Source organism: Hemicordylus capensis, chromosome 1 (genome assembly GCF_027244095.1).
Source record: "Hemicordylus capensis ecotype Gifberg chromosome 1, rHemCap1.1.pri, whole genome shotgun sequence".
Taxonomy (NCBI): domain Eukaryota; kingdom Metazoa; phylum Chordata; class Lepidosauria; order Squamata; family Cordylidae; genus Hemicordylus; species Hemicordylus capensis.
In genome coordinates, this window is record NC_069657.1 from 291,933,043 (window position 1) to 291,951,034 (window position 17,992).

The 17,992-nt window shown below is 41.8% G+C and overlaps 1 protein-coding gene across 9 annotated transcripts in view; it reads right to left on the bottom strand.

Moving 5' to 3' along the window:
- Positions 1 to 17,992, bottom strand: part of CSMD1 (CUB and Sushi multiple domains 1) — a 1,678,033-nt gene that overhangs the window by 158,388 nt on the left and 1,501,653 nt on the right. For all 9 annotated transcript variants that reach the window (XM_053286225.1, XM_053286224.1, XM_053286226.1 and 6 more), the window contains 2 exons: positions 14,666 to 14,782; positions 6,084 to 6,293 (listed from right to left, as the gene is read on the bottom strand). In XM_053286225.1, the coding sequence (XP_053142200.1) occupies positions 6,084 to 6,293; positions 14,666 to 14,782 (327 nt within the window). The remainder of the gene's footprint in view (positions 1 to 6,083; positions 6,294 to 14,665; positions 14,783 to 17,992) is intronic.

The window sequence follows — 17,992 nt, forward strand, 5'->3', positions numbered from 1 at the left end:
GCTTGTGTTTAAATGGCTGTCCTGAATGCTTTAATATACAGTATATATTCATGCACACATTTCAGTTATCAAGTAAATATTTTTTATTATTACAGTCTTTCGATTTGCTACCGTTCCTTTTTCTGAAAAGAACATATAATCTATCTCCCTCCCCCACACACAGACACATACACACAATCTGCAGTTTATTCAGTTTTCACCTAGTAATGCTATAAGGCACATCACCCAATCACTGTTCTGACCTCTGTAAAGACATATAATTTGAAGACGTGGTATATAAATCAGCTGAATGACTTAACATAAATCAGTGCTGTGACAAAAAATGAGCTACATGATTTATGGATAGCTTCATGACTTATTAATTAGGCTCATAATATATAAATCATGATCAGGACTTGGAAATTCACCACCTTACTTACAAATCAATACTACCTGGTCTTGTGGTACAAATCATTCATGTATTAGATAAATCAATGGAAGGCTGTTTTCTCTTTCATGAGTGCCAAAGAGAAATAGGTAAATGACAGTCGCAGCAGCAGCCCACCCAACATTACAGTGGGAGTTTCACTTGGGGTGGGGGGGGGCAAGTAGGATTTTTTTGTGGGGGGGGGGCTTCCTGGCCTGCTTGCTGGTGGCTAGGGTTTATTCCACCTACTTCATACTGAAGTGAAATAAAGTGGCTGAAAGGTTCAGCTGGTCACAACTGTCAAGTACATCGTGGAAAGGGGAAGAAATTGCAAGCCAGATTACTGAGGGACTCTCTGAGCAAAGAGTGGGTATCCAACCAATTTCCTGAGGCTGCACTGTGTGAGGAGAGTTGGGTTTGACCTCTCTTAGACACTGGCAGCACCACCAACCTCAAAGGCCAAGGAGGGCAGGGCTGCCAGGAGCTTTCTTGACTTCAGCAAATGGTTGGCTGGTATCTGAACCTGGGTCAGGCAAGGCAGCAAGACAGGCTGGTGGCATTACCTCTAATGAGAGATGCTGAACCAGCAAAGAGCTGGCAACAACTCTGCCCCCTCCTGAAATCCTAGGACAGCCTTCCTTCCAAGGAGGCACTCAGGCTGGTCTTCCCTTCTGCCAAACAGATGCATCAGGAGGAGACCTCAAGCAGCCAGGTCTGTATTCTGCCTTCAGAGCTATCTTATATTTCCAGTTGAACAACTGGTAGCGTGAACCCCGCAATCAATCCTGACAGGTTTGGACAACAAATGAACCAAACTTGTGCTTGTGGCAGAAGCATGTGGCCCCCAAGAACATTCAGTTCCATCCTCCTTACTTGCAATGGGTCATCTGTCGACTATGTCCATTGTTTGAACTAGGGTTTTATAGACAGGGCTGAACCATGCAGAGGTGTAGTGGGGCACATTTTAATTTGGCAGATATTACATATTATGTACTTTCAAAACTTTTAACTTCAGCTATTCTCAAGAAAAGCTGCTTGTGCATGGACAAGGTACAGCATCTATACAGCATCTATGCTATACAGCATCTATACAAGGTACAGCATCTATATACATCAGGTTATCTTAGGGCCTACTGCATCCCCCAACAAAATTATTTGCAAACAATATAATGATTTGGCAATATGGTGCTTGGAACCAGAAGATAACAGATATATAGAGAACTCTGTCTAAGTACAAATTTGTTGCACGTGCATTCAGCTCTTTAAAATAAGACCATTATTTCATACCTTGAGACTTGCAAGAAGTAGAATTTTAATTTAATAACAACTATTAACAAGAGAGCTCCGGCTATAAAGCGGTATATAAATGTAAGTGCTATTGCTATTGCTATTCCTCACTGTTTTCCACATTTTTTAAAGTAACAATGGCCAATTCATAACCTAGGTTCTAAGTAGATTTCTACAAAAGAAGCAAACAGACTATATACTGCAACTACACTGGGGTGGTGGGGGATGATGGCCAGAAATAAGCATATAGCTAAAAGGGCAGCACAAAAGTGAAGGGAGAAGAAGAAACATAGTAGCAAAACTCAAGTTGAGGGCTGAACAGAGGGCATATCTTGACATGAATGCAATGTCATTGACCTTGGGGGGGGGAATACATGCCATAGTGAATTTTTTTATTCATGTCAATACATTCTTTCTTTCATGCTAACCAGAAGTTCACATAGATGGTAAGCAAAGTTTCAAACAGCAGTTACTGTTTTTGTGAACTAGGTATGGAAGGCAAATTATTTTGGAAGAGGGAAGTTGTTCCATAGGGTTACAGTAGTGTTTGATTTTCCTAATGTAATATTGGAAATTAAATATTTCTACATGGCCTTATCCTTAACAATATTGTATGTCCCCTCCCCACCTGAACAGCATTTTTTCCACCAGTAGAGATGTAATATCATCAAGTCAAATACAATTTGGACCATTTCTAATCGTATTTGATTGAATTCTGCAAGAACTGACAGTCTGTAAAATCTGATTTCCCTAATATGAGAATTTCTCTCCTGAGGTAATGAGTTTTACGAAACAATGTGGTGGTCCTCATTAATACTTGTTACACAGTGATGGTGCCTGTCTTTCACCAATAGCAGAAAAACAACAGTAGTAAATAGTTGTCCTGATCTAATATTTCCATCCAGGCAGCAGAGCTTCAATATACCACTGAGACTTCTGGTAGAAAGGGTTTCCCCATTCAATTCAGTGGCGGAGAGGGGGGACAGCTCCACATATGCAAAGGGGACGTCTACTTAAATGGGCAGGTGTGAATGCCTTCGAGTTCTGGCATGAGGGCACATAAGTTCTGTATCAGAAGCTTTCACTAAGGCAGCAACATTGTTACCAGACCGGACCAGCTTGCTTCGCCATTTTGAGGTGCTCCGCCTAAACTGAAGCCTAAGCCATTTTCTTTCTCTAGATTTGCTTAGAAAAGAAATGTTGGCTGCATTCCAGGTAAAAGAGCATTCTGGCAAAGTCTATTCCTAAAAGGCACTCCTCAAGTTCAACTGCAAACACCTGCAGCAAGCCAAAGGAAATGTCACGCTGTTTGTATTATGGCATAATCAAGAGAAATGCAGAGCAGACCCATCTGAGCCCTGCAAAAGGAACAAAGGAATGCAAGCTCTCTTCCTTCTGGTCTGATAAGAGTATTCATGGCTGAGCTGAACTCAAGTAGGATCCCTCAGTGATCTGTAATGGGACCAGTGTTATTTCATAAATGATCGAGAAGTTGGGGCAAGCAGTGAAGTGGCCCAATTGGCAGATGACACTAAACTATTTACAGTAGTGAAATTCAAAACAGATTGTGAGGAGCTCCAAAAGGATTTCTCCAAGCTGGGGGAATGGGCGACAAAATGGCAAATGAGGTTCAATGTAAGCAAGTGCAAAGTGATGCATATTGGGGCAAACACTCTCAACTTCACATATACACTGAAGGGGTCTGAGCATTCAGTGACTGACCAGGAGAGAGATCTTGAGGTCATGGTGGAAAGCACATGGTGAAAATGTTGACTCAGTGTGCAGCAGCTGTGAAACAAGCACATTCCATGTAGGGATCACTATGAAGGGGATTGAAAATAAAAATGCTAATACTATAATGCCTTTATACAAATCTATGGTGTGGCCACATTTGGAGTACTGTGTACAGTTCTGGTAACTGTATCTTAAGAAGAACACTGTAGAACTGTCAAAGGTGAAGAAGCAGGTAAACAAGATGGTAAGGAACACCTTCCTTATGAGGAAAGGCTACAGCATCTGGGGCTTTTTAGTTTAGAAAAGAGGTGGCGATCAGGAGACATGATTGATTGATTGATTGAGTGATTGATTAAGTGCCATCAAGTCTTAGCGACCACATAGATAGATTCTCTCCAGGATGATTGGTCTTCAATTTGGCCTTTAAGGTCTCTCAGTAGAGCATTCATTGCTCTGGTAATCGAGTACATCTACCTTGCTGCTGGTCGTCGTCTTCTTCTCTTTCCTTCAACTTTTCCCAGCATTATGGACTTCTCAAGGGAGCTGGGTTTTCGCCAAATGTGTCCAAAGTATGATAGTTTGAGCCTGGTCATTTGTTCCTCGAGTGAAAATTCTAGATTGATTTGTCCTATGATCCATTTGTTGTTTTCCTGGCTGTCATGGTATCCTCAAAAGTCTTCTCCAGCACCAAAGTTCAAAAGCGTCAATACTTTTTCTATCTTGCTTCTTCAAAGTGGACAGAGATAAATTTTCCTCCCTCTCTCACAACACTAGATACAGGGGTCTTCCATGAAATTGAAGGCCAGGAAATTTAGAACAAACAAAAGGATGTACCTTTTCACACAGTGCATAATCAATCTATAGAATTCTGTGCCACGGGATGTGGTGATGGCCACTAGCTTGGATGGCTTTAAAAGGAGCTTAGACAAAGTCATGGAGAAAAGGCCTATCAATGGTTTGGGGCCTAGTGGCTATAAGGCCACCTCCAGTCCGAAAGGCAAGATGCCTCTAAATACCAGTTGAAGGGGCGCGACAGCAAGAGAGAGGCTCACCCTTCACCTCTTGCCTGTGGGCATCTCAGGGGCATCTGGTGGGTCACTGTGTGAAACAGTATGCTGGACTGGATGGGCCTTGATCTGTTCCAGCAGGGCTGTTCTTATGTTCTTAACTCTCTGCCCAGCTATTCCTCCTCCATCATTATCAGAATTGCCCAGTATATACCAGAATGTGTGATGTTTCCTCCTCCCTTCTAGTGATGTTCATGGAACCAGTTTTGCTGGTTCAGTTTGAATCCAAACCAGATTTAAACCAACCAGCCCTGCTCCGATCACACAAATGTTCTCCATGCATGTGCCAAAGTCATTAGAATGGGCCAGAGAAGGCTCAAATCAGGCTGCTGCCAGCCCAGCTACTCTTGGAGAGTAGTGACCCTTCTACTGTCCCCGCCAAAAATTGAGTTTCCTGCCTCCTCTCCAGTCTTAGGGAAGCACCCCTGGCACTTTACCAATTCCCCTTTACCACTAGTTTGAACTGGGGCCGGTATAGTTTGAACTCAGACCAGTATCCTCCTTTTGGAGGGAAGGTCCAGTTTGAACTCGGACCAGCTGAACCAGGCCGGTTCGATTTGAACTGTGGTTCAAACTGAGCCAGCTCACACATCACTAGCAATCTCCCTTTTTGAATATCTTCTGTCAATAAGCATACAGGAAGAAGCCACCCAGAGACAACCTAATCAATACCAATATTCATGCCTTAAGAGGAGCAAGAATTCCTAAACCTTATCAATAGATTATCTAAGGATTAGCCCCTGCCAGTTCTTAGCTGTCAGTTAAAGCCCCAGCGTATATTTTTGCCTATAAGAACCCCCTTGAAACACAGGATCACACTTTTGCTTTTTTTGTGTTTGCTTTTTGCATGTGCCACCATGCTTTTGCCGGAGTTTTGTCCCGTGCAGCTGCTTCCTTGCTTTCTTCTATGCCACCTAGCCTTTTTTCCTGTGCTTTTCCATTTGCATTGGCCACCCAAATCTGCCATCAGATTCTGCACCCCACACTGTCCAGGTGCATCCCAACAAGCTCAGTTTGTGTTTGAGTTAGTCAGAGAGAAGGGTTTCCCACAGCTAGACTCAGGTAGCTATAAAAAACATGTTTCCCCTTCTCCTTCCTTTCTTTTCAGCCTCAAACCTCCATCCTCCTTCCTTGCATAGCAGTTTGGTAATGTGCCTAACCACCCACGTTTTCATTTCCATTACCCCTATTACACCTCTATAAAGCAACTGTTTGTTTTCAAAGTTACGTCTTCATCCTGTTCCACACAGCCACATAAACAAATTGGCACACTTTGCTGAAATGTACTACATCTATACAAATACAGGCTACAAAACAAAGTTAAGAGCATTTGAATCCTTTTACTGTCAATGTTCCTTAAGCATGTACCTACATAAACATACAGTATTCAAGAAAAGTATTTCTTGATACTTTTCTTGAGTACTGTAAGTATTCAAGAAAGGAGGGAAAATTCTGAAATGCATGCTAGGAGGCAAAAAATTCCTTTTAAAAATAAGAAAGCATTTACAAGATAATCCTAGAGGAAAAATGTAGGTAATTCTTTACATAATATTTAAAATAAAATTATAGTTATATTATTAACTACTCACCTTGATATGAAAGTTTAAATCCTTGCCGATTTTCTGAATGGTCACTATAAAAATGGATGAGAGTTTCATGAGTTGTGCTTAACAAAGATGGCGGGAGGTCTGTTCCACTGAACTGCCCAATGACAGAACTGGTGTGATAAGGCCCATTCTGAATTTCAAGGAAGTCATGGTTAGCTTCGCTGGAAAAGTTCAGAAATTGTATGTGTGCCCCTATATGGAAAAGTAATAATAAAAATCAATGTTAACACACTTCTTCAAAGAGGCAAAACAACTCCCAGAGCAATGTGGCTTTTATACTGGAATTTGTATTACTACCGGTAGTTAGTAAGAAATATAACCTACTGATATTAAACACAATCAAATATTCAGTGGTAAAAGCCTTAGTAAAGAAGGCAAAGGAACTTTCAACTTAATTCTTTTCAAAGGAACTATTCATAGAGATGTACTCTTATATGTTTAGGTAGAGAAGGCAGATAGAATAAAATAAATTAATAAAAATTACTTGGCTTCTTAGTATTTTATTATCATTATTATTAAACTTAGTGGAGGTGGTGGGGAACAGCATATGTGTCCTAAGTGACACATACATTGTCTCAGTAATGTAGGCTAATATTGTTAGCACCATATTATTGATAGAGACTAAGAGGGCTGATACAGGAGAACCTCTTTACTCACAGGGGTTCCATTCCTCGCCTACTGCTACGAGTAATGGAACCATGAGTAACGAGTCATTATTGTTATGAGGAAAGGGGAGTTAGGTTTCAAAGTGGAGAAAAAACACACCAAAAAATGGCAAAAATAGCTTTAAAAAAATTACTGTGGCATGCTCTGCGGGGTCTGTATGTGGCCAGGAATCCCCCCATGTGCCCTGAAATGTCCCCCCAAACCGCAAAAAATGTAGAAAAGAATTTAACATCCATTTTTTAAAGGAAAGGAGCCACAAAATGGCTCCCTGGAGACAAAATGGTGGGCAGAAGTGACCTCCGTGGTCACTTCTGGCCCTCTAGGAACCATGGAAACATGTGTTTTAACCCTTTCGTATCCATGGATACTGAAAACGGGTGCCAATTAGACACCCACGGATACGCAGGATAGCAAATAGCGTTTTTGCAAATAACAAGGTTTTCCTGTAGTGGTTTGCATCAGGACAGCTAGGGGACATTTAAAGCTTGACATAAGATTTGAACTAGAGATATTTTAGCTTACACTCTCATTGTTTTGACCACCACATTAAACAAACTTCTGTACATCAGCTTTCCAAAGTTTATCATTAGTTCATAATGATCTATTTTCCAGGGGGTTGGCTAAAATGAGAATGCTGTGTTAAATGTCTAAAATCCTTCAGTTTAAGACAAAGCCCATTTTTACTCATAGTTTTAGAAGTGTTAGAAGTGTGGAAATTCCATCTCAAATCAACATTAATAAAGAGACTTTATATGCTCTCTTATGTCATCCTATGTTTAAACACTAGCCTTTATATATCCATTTTCCCTTCCTCTTTCACATTCAATTCATGATAGCAGTAACAGATATGCAATGAAAGCCAACTACGTTTTTGCTAATCATTTGGTATATATGACTGTGTAGCTGACTGCATACCTATTACTGCTGATATGGTTCTTTATATGAACCATGTCATATACAGAATGACATGAGGAGAGGGCTTGCTGGGAGGCTGGGCTCTGTTTTTTACCTGGAGAAGGTCCCCTTGTTCGAGCTGGAAGTCTGCAAAGCTGACCTTCCCTCCCTCTGGACTTGAGTAGCAGAGTAGTGCCACCACCTGCTGATACTGTGCTGGCTGCAGCTATGGTCCAATTGCCCTGATGAGCTACAGCTGTGTGGGGGCTTTTCCAGAAGCCAGGCTCCAGAAGCCCACGTGAGAGGTAGGGTTTGGGGGCTTCTGGCTTAAAAATACACTGAGGCAAGCTGGAGGTGCAGCCGCTGGCACAGGCCGCCAAAAGACGCCAGCCTTTGGTGGCACCTTTGGGGGTGAGACTGAGGGCTGGGGTCAACTTATTGTTTTTTTGACCGCTGGAAGGAAGATTCCTGCTCACTGCATTGTTGCTTAGTTCTAAGTTAGGCTTGATGTGTCTTGGGTTGAACAGAGATGGGGAAGTGGGGGACCTCCCTGGGGCAGCTATATCAGTGGTGGTGGGGAATCCCTCCGAATCTCTCGGGGTTAGTTAATTACAGACCTGTTTCAAACCTTCTATGATTGGGCAAGGTGATTGAGCAGGTGGTGGCCTCTCAGCTCCAGGCAGTTTTGGATGATGCAGATTATCTAGACCCATTTCAAACTGGCTTTCATATGGGCTATGGGGTTGAGACTGCCTTGGTCAGCCTGATGGATTATTTCCAACTGGCTATTGACAGAGGGAGTGTGACTCTGCTGATCCTTTTGGATTTCTCTGTGGCTTTCGATACCATCGACCATGGTATCCTTCTGGACCGCCTGAAGGAGGTGGGATTTGGTGACACTGTTTTACAGTGGTTGTGCTCCTTCCTACCTCTCTGGTAGATTCCAAATGGTGTCACTTGGAGACTGTTGCTTGGCAAAGCGCAAACTGAAGTATGGAGTTCCACAAGGTTCCATACTACCTCCAATGCTCCAATAACTGAAGTTGAATGCAAATAAGACGGAGGTACTGGCAGTGGGGGCATCCCCTTATCAGTTTGTTTTTAGGAAGACCCTCAAGATTGTCCTGTTCTCGCAAGCTTTTAGTTAGAATTTTAATAATTTGTTTTATATTATTTTTATCATGTTCTATGTATTTTAACCTGTGATTTTAATGCTGGGATTTGTGCACTGCCTAAAGATTTATATACCAGGTGGTATAAAAATATGATCAATAAATAAAATAAATAAATAATATATTTATAAAACTGACAAAAATTTAAATATCTAGAAAACTTTGGTTAAAGTTGACAGTGATTTCCACTTTTACACATGGTTAAAGTGCACATACTTTAAGAGTATGGAAATTCCAATTTGCTACTTCGAATATTATTACAGATATTAGTATATCACTTTGAGAAAAAGTGGCTAACACAAACCTTTACTTTCTCCTCATATCGTCATTGCAGACTTTATTGACTTTCTTATATTGTTCTGCATTTGCAAATTAGCCTGTATATCCATATTTTTCCTTCCTGCCATATTATTTATTTATTTATCATATTTTTATACTGCCTGATATGTACATCTCTAGGCAGTGTACAAAATTTAAGATATTAAAAATCACAGATTAAAATACATGACACACAATAAAAACAATACTATAAAACAGTTGTTTAAACAAATTTAAATTATTAAAATTCTAATTAAAATCTTGTGAGAACAGGAGGATCTTGAGGGCCTTCCTGAAAACAAACAGAGAAAGAGATGCTCTTATTTCTGCAAGGAGCATATTCCAAAGCTCTGGGGCAGCCACAGAGAAAGCTCGGTCCTGAGTTGCCACCAGTCAAGCTAGTGGGAACCGTAACCGGATCTCTCCAAAAGATTGTAAAAGGTGGGAGGTTTCATGACAAACAAGGCAGTCTCTTAAATAACCTGGTCCCAAGCTATTAAGGGCTTTATAAGTAATATCCAGCACTTTGTCTTTCACCTGGAAACATATTGGCATTGTGGTGCTATAATGCACATAAACTTGGATCTGAAGCAAGAACCCTTACAATTTTTACCTCAACTCCACAATCAAAGCAGACATAGAGGCTATTCTCATGACCGGGAAAAACTGAGCTAAAGAAGCCCAGCCCGGTTTTCTTCTATCATGAGAACCAGCGGGCTCGTGGGTGAGCCTGGTGGTTCTCTGGCAGCTAGCCCACCAAAGTAGCCCTCCCCTTAGCCCAAGTTAGCAGAATGAGCGCTCCACTAACCCGTGTGCTACCACGGTGCAGCTCTGCACCATGGCAACACATGAGTAGACCCCTGACTGGGGGGCTGCAAGCAGCCTCCCAGGCTCGGGGGTCTCTACAGGATGCCCTGCGTGTTCACATGGGGCATCCTGGACCTTCCAGGGGCCATACGGCCCACAGTCCCCACCGGTTCTGTGATGGAGCCGGCAGTTGTGTGGGCGGCCAATCTGGCCGCCCAGGGCTGCCTCTTGATCGTCTATGGGGAGAGCAGGCTAAGCCCGTTCTAATCGCAAACCTCCTCTTCACGCTTCCCACTGCTCATGAGAAGCGCCTCACTATTTCCATGTCCATGGATTAAAAGGCAAAAATCATAGATCCAGTGGGTCTTACAACAAGAAATGGTTAGGAATGGGAGGGTTATCCTGCTAGCAGACAACTTGCTCCCCCTCCCCCTTTTCTGTTGTTCACTATGGCTTGCTATGGGAAATTGGCATTTCGTGTCAGAGAAACCTAGTATTTCTTAGGGTTACGTGGCAGGTGGATCAGGAGCTTGACCAATGGAAAAACTACCTGGGAAAGGGAGACTTCCCTAATGCTAAGTAATTGTGGCCTGAAGGAAGCATGAGTTCTGTAGGACAACAGAAAATGTTAATAACCAAAGGGCATTCAAAAACATGAGGAACTCCAGAGCACTTCGAGGCACAATGAATGGGAAGAACTTCTTTTGAGTATGCAGATTGAGACAACAGCATTCTGTGGTTTTGATAATCAACTGAATGGGTACCCCATTTCCCACATCTTTGAGTCCCTGTGACCTGAGCATCACAGTGAATCTCCAAGTTCTTTTCCTATTGTTGAATTTACCTCAAGCCTAAAACCCTATAGGAACATAGGAAACTGCCATATACTGAGTCAGACCATTAGTCTATCTAGCTCAGTATTGTCTTCACAGACTGGCAGTGGCTTCTCCAAGGTTGCAGGCAGGTCCAGCCTCCCTATAAGAGGTCCAGCCTCCCTTTGACCCGTGTTTGAAACTCTGGTTAATTTACTGTTCCTCTCATGATTCTTTTGTGACAAAATCTCTAAAATGGCTGACCTACAGGAGTTCAGTGGTCTCCTCTAAATAGTGCTCCAGAGCTTCACCCCACCAAAAGCCAGTCTTACTGTTAACTCTTTTCTCTTTTGGAGCTGAAATCAATAGGCTGCAGGGCTATTGTTGGAACCCTTCTTCATTGGATCCAGAATCATGAGAATCACTAGCTCTGAACGTGATGTGGGTAATACCCGTGTACTGCCTTGGCCATTTTCGGCATCCTGAATCCCTGGGAACTCTGACAGTAATGGGTTTCTCTGAGATCTAAACTTGTGTTTTGATTTTCTGAGCAGAAATCCCAGAGAGTTTTCTTTTGAGGCTGAGGTTCTCCTGAAGTAGGCTGGCTATGGGTCCTGTACTTGAGTCTGAATGCTAGGGAACCTCAGTGCTTTCCCATATTGCTGTGAACTCTCACACAGCTACAGTCTAGGGATGTGCAAAAGATTTCAGGCACAGATTTATCTGTGCCCGAAACGAGCAATTTTGGGTGATTTGGGGCCAAACCGAATCACCCCCGATGCCCCCCGATATTTTTTGGGGCCGAGCCGAATCACCCGAGCCAATTTCAGAGTGATTGGGCAGAGGGCTGAATTTTGGTAAATTTCTGAGGTTTTTCTTCATAAGGTGCAGTGTGCTAGATCGATCCATTCATCATATTCTTAGTAAATGAGAGTGTGAAAAAGTGAAAGTGGGGTCATGAGAGTTCTTTAATTGAAAAAAAATCTCATTTGCTATCATAGAATGAGAATTCACACCTCAGAAAATAAGGGAATAACATCCCTCCAGAAAAACTTCTGAGGGGACGGGTGAAATTGGGGACGGGTGGTAGACTCCACCCATTAGGCACTATCTACCAGCCCAGCCCACTCTTTTGGGGCAGATCCACTTTCTGCCCCCAATCTGCCCCAAAGACACAAAAACTTCAAAAATTCCCAAAAAATCAGCCCTTTGCCCAATCCCCCTGAAATTGGGGTAGTAGCCTGCACCCATTAGGCACTACCATCCCACCCTACTCTTTTTGCCCAGATCCCATGCTATGCCCCCAAACTGCCCCAAAGTCACTAAAACTTCAAAAATTCCCCAAAAATCAGCCCTTTGCCCAATCCCCCTGAAATTGGGGTGGTAGCTTCCACCCATTGGGCACTACCACCCCACCCCAATATTTTGCCCCTGGGCCCCTTTTCCCCCCCTGAATCGATTCAGATTCGCATTAAATCCGAATCTGAACTGAATCAAGGGTGATTCGGGTGGCCCATATTCAGGCACAAAACAGAACAGGGGTGATTCGTTTTGGGTCCCGGACCGAATCACCGAAAATACGAATTGCACACCCCTACTACAGTCTTAGACGTTGCACCTGCAACTCTCTGACTATCCTTGCCTTCTGTCCAAAAGGCCTAAAGGGAGATCTCTCTAGAATTCTTTTGCATCACTCATGCGATCAACAGAATCCAGGAAAGATATACAGAACTGTCTCTTTTTGTCAGGTTCCATGCTCTTTTCTTTATCTTTATTTCCCCATCCCCCCGCCCTTGTCCATGTTACTGCTTCCCCTCCCTCCTGGTTTGCTCACATAGCTGCTCCCGATTACATTTGAGTCATTTACATTTTCAACTGGCCTGTATTCTTGGCATTGGTTGCCAAATACTTCTATTTTGCATTGTGCTTCTATTATCACAATAAGCCTCATTTCTGTTTCTACAAGGTGTAGTCTCTGAGTCAGATGCTCCTCTAGGGGTACCCTAACACTGATATTTGCCTGTGTCGAGATTGTGATCCCTTCTAACTGCACATGTGCAGATTCGTTTCAGAGCTAATCCCCCCAATTCAAGAAAAAGCATAATCACAGACCATGATAGTTCACATGGGTCTGAGCAAGTATGATTAAAACATCTCCTCTTCCTCATTTGCTATTAAATGTAAGGAAGGAAGTTTGAGATCAAGAAGCAATGCAAATACAATTCTAAAAAATATTTGGCATTTTATATAGTTCAAAACGCTTAAATAAGCTTGATTGTAATTCTTACTGCACCCTTGTGAAATAGGTCAGTATTATTCTCATACTGAACTCTTGCTAACTGGACAAAGAGGCATATTTTAAGTGGTGGTTCTCTTATATTTAGCAAGCAGATAGCAAATGTCCTTATTCATTTCAGCATAATGGCTGAACAACAAAGCATGTGTGTCTGTGTTACACACAGAAGGGTCTAGGGCATGCGTTAGGAGCTCTCGCGCAGCTGCCCCAGTCTTCCTGTACATGCGCTGTTACACTAGAGGCCTAAGACTTCCGAGTGCTCTTTGTGCTCCCAAGATTGGAACTATTATAACTATCTAATAGGTAGTCGATACTGCAATATACTGTAACTGTTATTTATCAGTAGGACTATGTCTTGCAAAACACAGATCAATTTATAACCATATCAAGCAAGGTTTCTAATATTCACAAACTAATGAGTATAAGGTCTCCATACAAATCCCTACAAGACAAGCAGTACATTTTAAACACACACACACACACACACACACACACACACACACACACACCCCTCTTATTAAGAACCCAGCATTATAGCAGGATTTATAATAGCTAAACTGATTAGCTTAACTAATTAGCTTAGCATGGAGTATTATCTTTACTTAGTATATTATATTGCATAAATCCATGTCAGGAAGGAAAGCTGTTAATACAGAAAATAAATGAATACCAGGCTAAGTGTTTTAACAACAGGCCATTTCTAATTAGCTACTGTAAATCTCACAATCCACTATCATTTTTCATTGGAAGTAATCTCATCACCATTTTATTCCAGAAAATGATATCTAACTTGACTTTTACCTTTGTTTCTATGGGACATTTATCCATGACCACCACACCAATCTAATTATCCTTTATCCTAAGATCCTATCTTTAGAGTCACAGCTGTAATTCACTAATGAGTCCAAGAAGGTTGTAAACAAGTTCAAGCTATCCACAAAATTATTGAATAAGAACTGTTCAGAGTTTTTCAATCTAGTTTGTGATATAAACATTTAGCCTTTTTAGCCATACTTCATGAATAATGTAGAGATTACCCATAAACACACAGGAGGAAGAGGAAAAGAAAACAAAGTAAGTGGCATGGCCTCCTGTTAGAGGACTGAGAAAGGACATACCTAATTGAATTAGACATTAATATTTTATTTCACTCTATTGTATGAATTTAATCTGTTCAGAACCAAGCAGAAGAATTTCATAAATAATGATTCTACCAAAGTTAACAAAAATTTCCTTCCAGAATTCTGGATCTGACCCATTCACCCTTATAAATTGCATTGGATGTGCATAGCAATCCATACAAATAAGGATTGTCAGCATAGTAGGAAAAGCGGTAGTAGAGGACTCATGCATGCGGAGGAACCAATTCAGGAGAGGAAAGATAGGATGCCGGAGCTACAACCACTTTTGTTGTATAAAGCATCACGTAGCAGCTGAGGTTTTAGGATCATTATTTATTACTGTTATAAATGTATTGGCCTTTTTCCCATAAATGTGCCTAAGGCAGTGTATAGACTGAAACAGTCATATCATCTATATCTAAATAGATTTTGGAAAGCAGAGAGCCCCAGGTCCATTGTTGAGCTGAGTTATTCTTACCATATCCAACAGGTAACAGTATCTTCCACGTGCAGCCTAAGTTACTAGGATAGTTTCCTGGGAAACCTGGGCTCAGGATTACTCCAGCCATGTTTGTCAGTGTTCCACCACATTTAGCTATTGAAAATAAGATGAAAACCATTAACACTATTCAACCTAAATTATTTATCTTCTGAAGAATTACTTCTGTAATTTTCATCTAACTGAACATAATATAAAACACACATGTTCTTATCCATATAGAGTCTGTTGTGTGTTCCAGTACACAAAGATGGACACAAACAGGCTCCTTGATTCACTTCTGCCAATGCATTCTTTTACATACCTAAAGCGTCACTTACCTTTGAAGTGAATAGAGAAGCCTCTGCAGTTTGTAAAAGTCATTGTGCACATTTGGCTAAGTCTGCTCCAGCAAGAAATCACCATACAACGCACCCAAGCTGGCAAGTCTAGGTATCACAGGAAGGGCAAACATGCACCTTGTCCCTAAGCATATATATGCTTAACAGCACATAAGCTATACTAGCTTCAATATCATCAACACATGGCAAAACACATCAACACAGTTTACTCTTGTTCTTCATTTACATTTTGTTTTAAACTGCACATTTTATTTTATGTTATTCAGCCTGGAGACATCTCACATAACAGAATTGCCATTCCATTCCATAATGACCTCCAGACTAACAAAGCATCAGTGCTATAGGAGAAGCACCAGTGTTGTGCCCATGCTTCTGTAGAAATCCAGACTAATGCAGCTCCAGCGCTTCTATGGGGAGGGGTGAACTTGACTACCTACTGTTCCCCTGGAAATACAGTTGTCCCTCACCAACTGCGAGCATTCCGTTCCTGGAAACCCTCACAGATGGTGAATTCGCGGTTGAAAAGGCATTGAAAAATGGGAAACAGGGGGTTAGGGGAATTGTGACTGAGAAAGTGCCAACAAACAAACAAACAAACAAACATGATGATGATAATAATAATAAATAAATAAATCCCCCCTGACCCCTGAAATGACCCCCTTGACCTTGGAAATTACCCCCAAACCGCCGATTTCTTTTTTTAAAAAGGCAGCAGACCACGGATATTTGGGTCACGGTTGGCGAGGGTGGTGACAATTTCTCAGTTGCAGATACTGTGATTGGGAAATCCGCGATTGATGAGGGACGACTGTACTCTGTGTCATTCTAAAATATGCCCTTGAGGGTTGCACAAACTTCAGGGGCATATTTTTGGGTGGCATGGAGTGCTTCCAGAGAAGGGGGAGGTTGTCGATATTTGCCACATAGCCCTCATGCGTGATGGAGCAGTTAGTTGAACTCTTCAGATGCACCAGTGCTTCTTCTTTAGCCTGGCATTTTGTTAATTTGGAAGTCATCCACTACAGGCATTTTGAGAAGATTGCTTTACCACTCCTCTATAGTTTTGGTTTTGTGACCAAAGGCATTATTAATGGCTTTAAAGGGAGGCCAATCTACAATGTATCAATGTGTACACTGTCTTGTTATTCCTGAGTGAACTGAGGCTAGACATCTACAGGCATACCTCGTTACCCATGGATCCAGCACCTGTGGTTTCATGTATCTGCGGTCAGGGAACTGACACCCAACCTTGGCATATGTGGAAAAATAAAGGGGGGAGGGTTAAATTTGTGTATCTGTGGATTGTGGGGTGGCTGGAATTGACCTTGGAGGTCATTTTTGGCTGGAAATGACCTCAGAGGTTGAGGCAGCCAGAAATGAGCTCAGGGGTCATTTCTGGCTGCCATTATGAGCGTTTGAAGCTATTCTGTAACTCATTCTGTTAAAAAACATTTTTCTCTGTGAAAAATTGTGGAATAATGGCAAAATTTGGACTTCTGGGGGCCATTACTGTACAGCTGGAGGCCCACAGAACATGGTAGGGCACTTGGAGTTTTTTACCAGTTTTTGGAAGGTTTTTAGGACTCCAGGAACCTAACCCCACTATTGCATAGATCTTAATGCTTGGAACCCGCAGTTTCAGCATCTGTGGTATTATTGCTGAATGGAAATCCCGTTATAATGAGGTCCACCTGTACTTCTATTTTCTATCTATTTAACACATTTATATACCACCGTGTATAATCTCAGGGTGGTTTACAATCTAAACAAGCAGCAGCTAAAGCACCTAAACCATATAAAATGGACTAAAAGTACTGTAAATAAAACTTTAAAACATCATGGAGAGACATCATAGACATGGAGAGACTCATATAAAAAGTGATGTTATTTGATTCAAAGAGGAGTTTCAAATTACTGTAAGTTTCTGCAAAAGTGTTTTACATGTTTACATCCAGAGTAAAACTCACCTATACATAACTTACTATTACAGGACAGAAAAAATTGACCTGTAATTTATATAATTGAGTAGGCCTGCACAATTTTTAATCTACTATGCCAAACCTGGCCTATCAATCCTTGACAGATATCTACTGAGGCTCATTGCCTAGTAGAGATGGGTGAACTTTCCACAGCTTGCCTTGGATTAAATCAGAAATGAAAAGATTTATTTTGATCTAGTGCAGGAAGAAATTTATTTATTGTTAAATTTATGTACCAACTTTCATTAAAACAATCCCAAGGTGGTTTACACAAAAATTAAAAACAAAACTATAAAAATAACACAGTTAAAATATTAAGCTAAAATATAAAACAAATCTGACTAAAAAGTTTTAAAATACAAGCATAAAAACTGTACAAAATGCAAAGAAACAGCAGTAGAGACAATCATATAAAAGAGACAACCATTTTACCCTTGGATTGGGTAAAAAGTCAAGATTTAATACACTTTCTAAAACTGTGATGGAGACTGAGGAGAAAATAGCCACCGGGAGAGCATTCCAGAGTCTGAGGGCAGCAACAGAGCAGGCCCTGTCCCGCGTGCATGACAGCCTAGCCTCCCTCATTGTCAGCAGAGCTGGAGCAGAGTCCCCTCAGATGACTTTGTCAAGTGGGCAGCAACCCTTGGGAGCAGGTGGTCCCACAGGTATCCTGGGGCCCGAACCATTAAGGGCTTTAAAGATCAAAACCAGCACCTTGAATTGGACCCAGAAACAAACTGGTAGCCAGTGCAGCTCTTTCAAAATGGGTGTGATGTGATCCCAACGGGCAGCTCCAGATAAAATCCTAGCCCCACGTAGAGCACATTACAGTAATCCAGCCTTGACGTGACTAAGGCATGGGTAACTGTGGCCAGATCTGCCGTCTCGAGAAAGGGATGCAGCTGGCGCACTAGCCGAAGCTGTGCAAAGGTAATTCTGGCCACCGCCTCCACCTGAGCTTCCAAAAGCAGAGCTGGGTCCAGTAA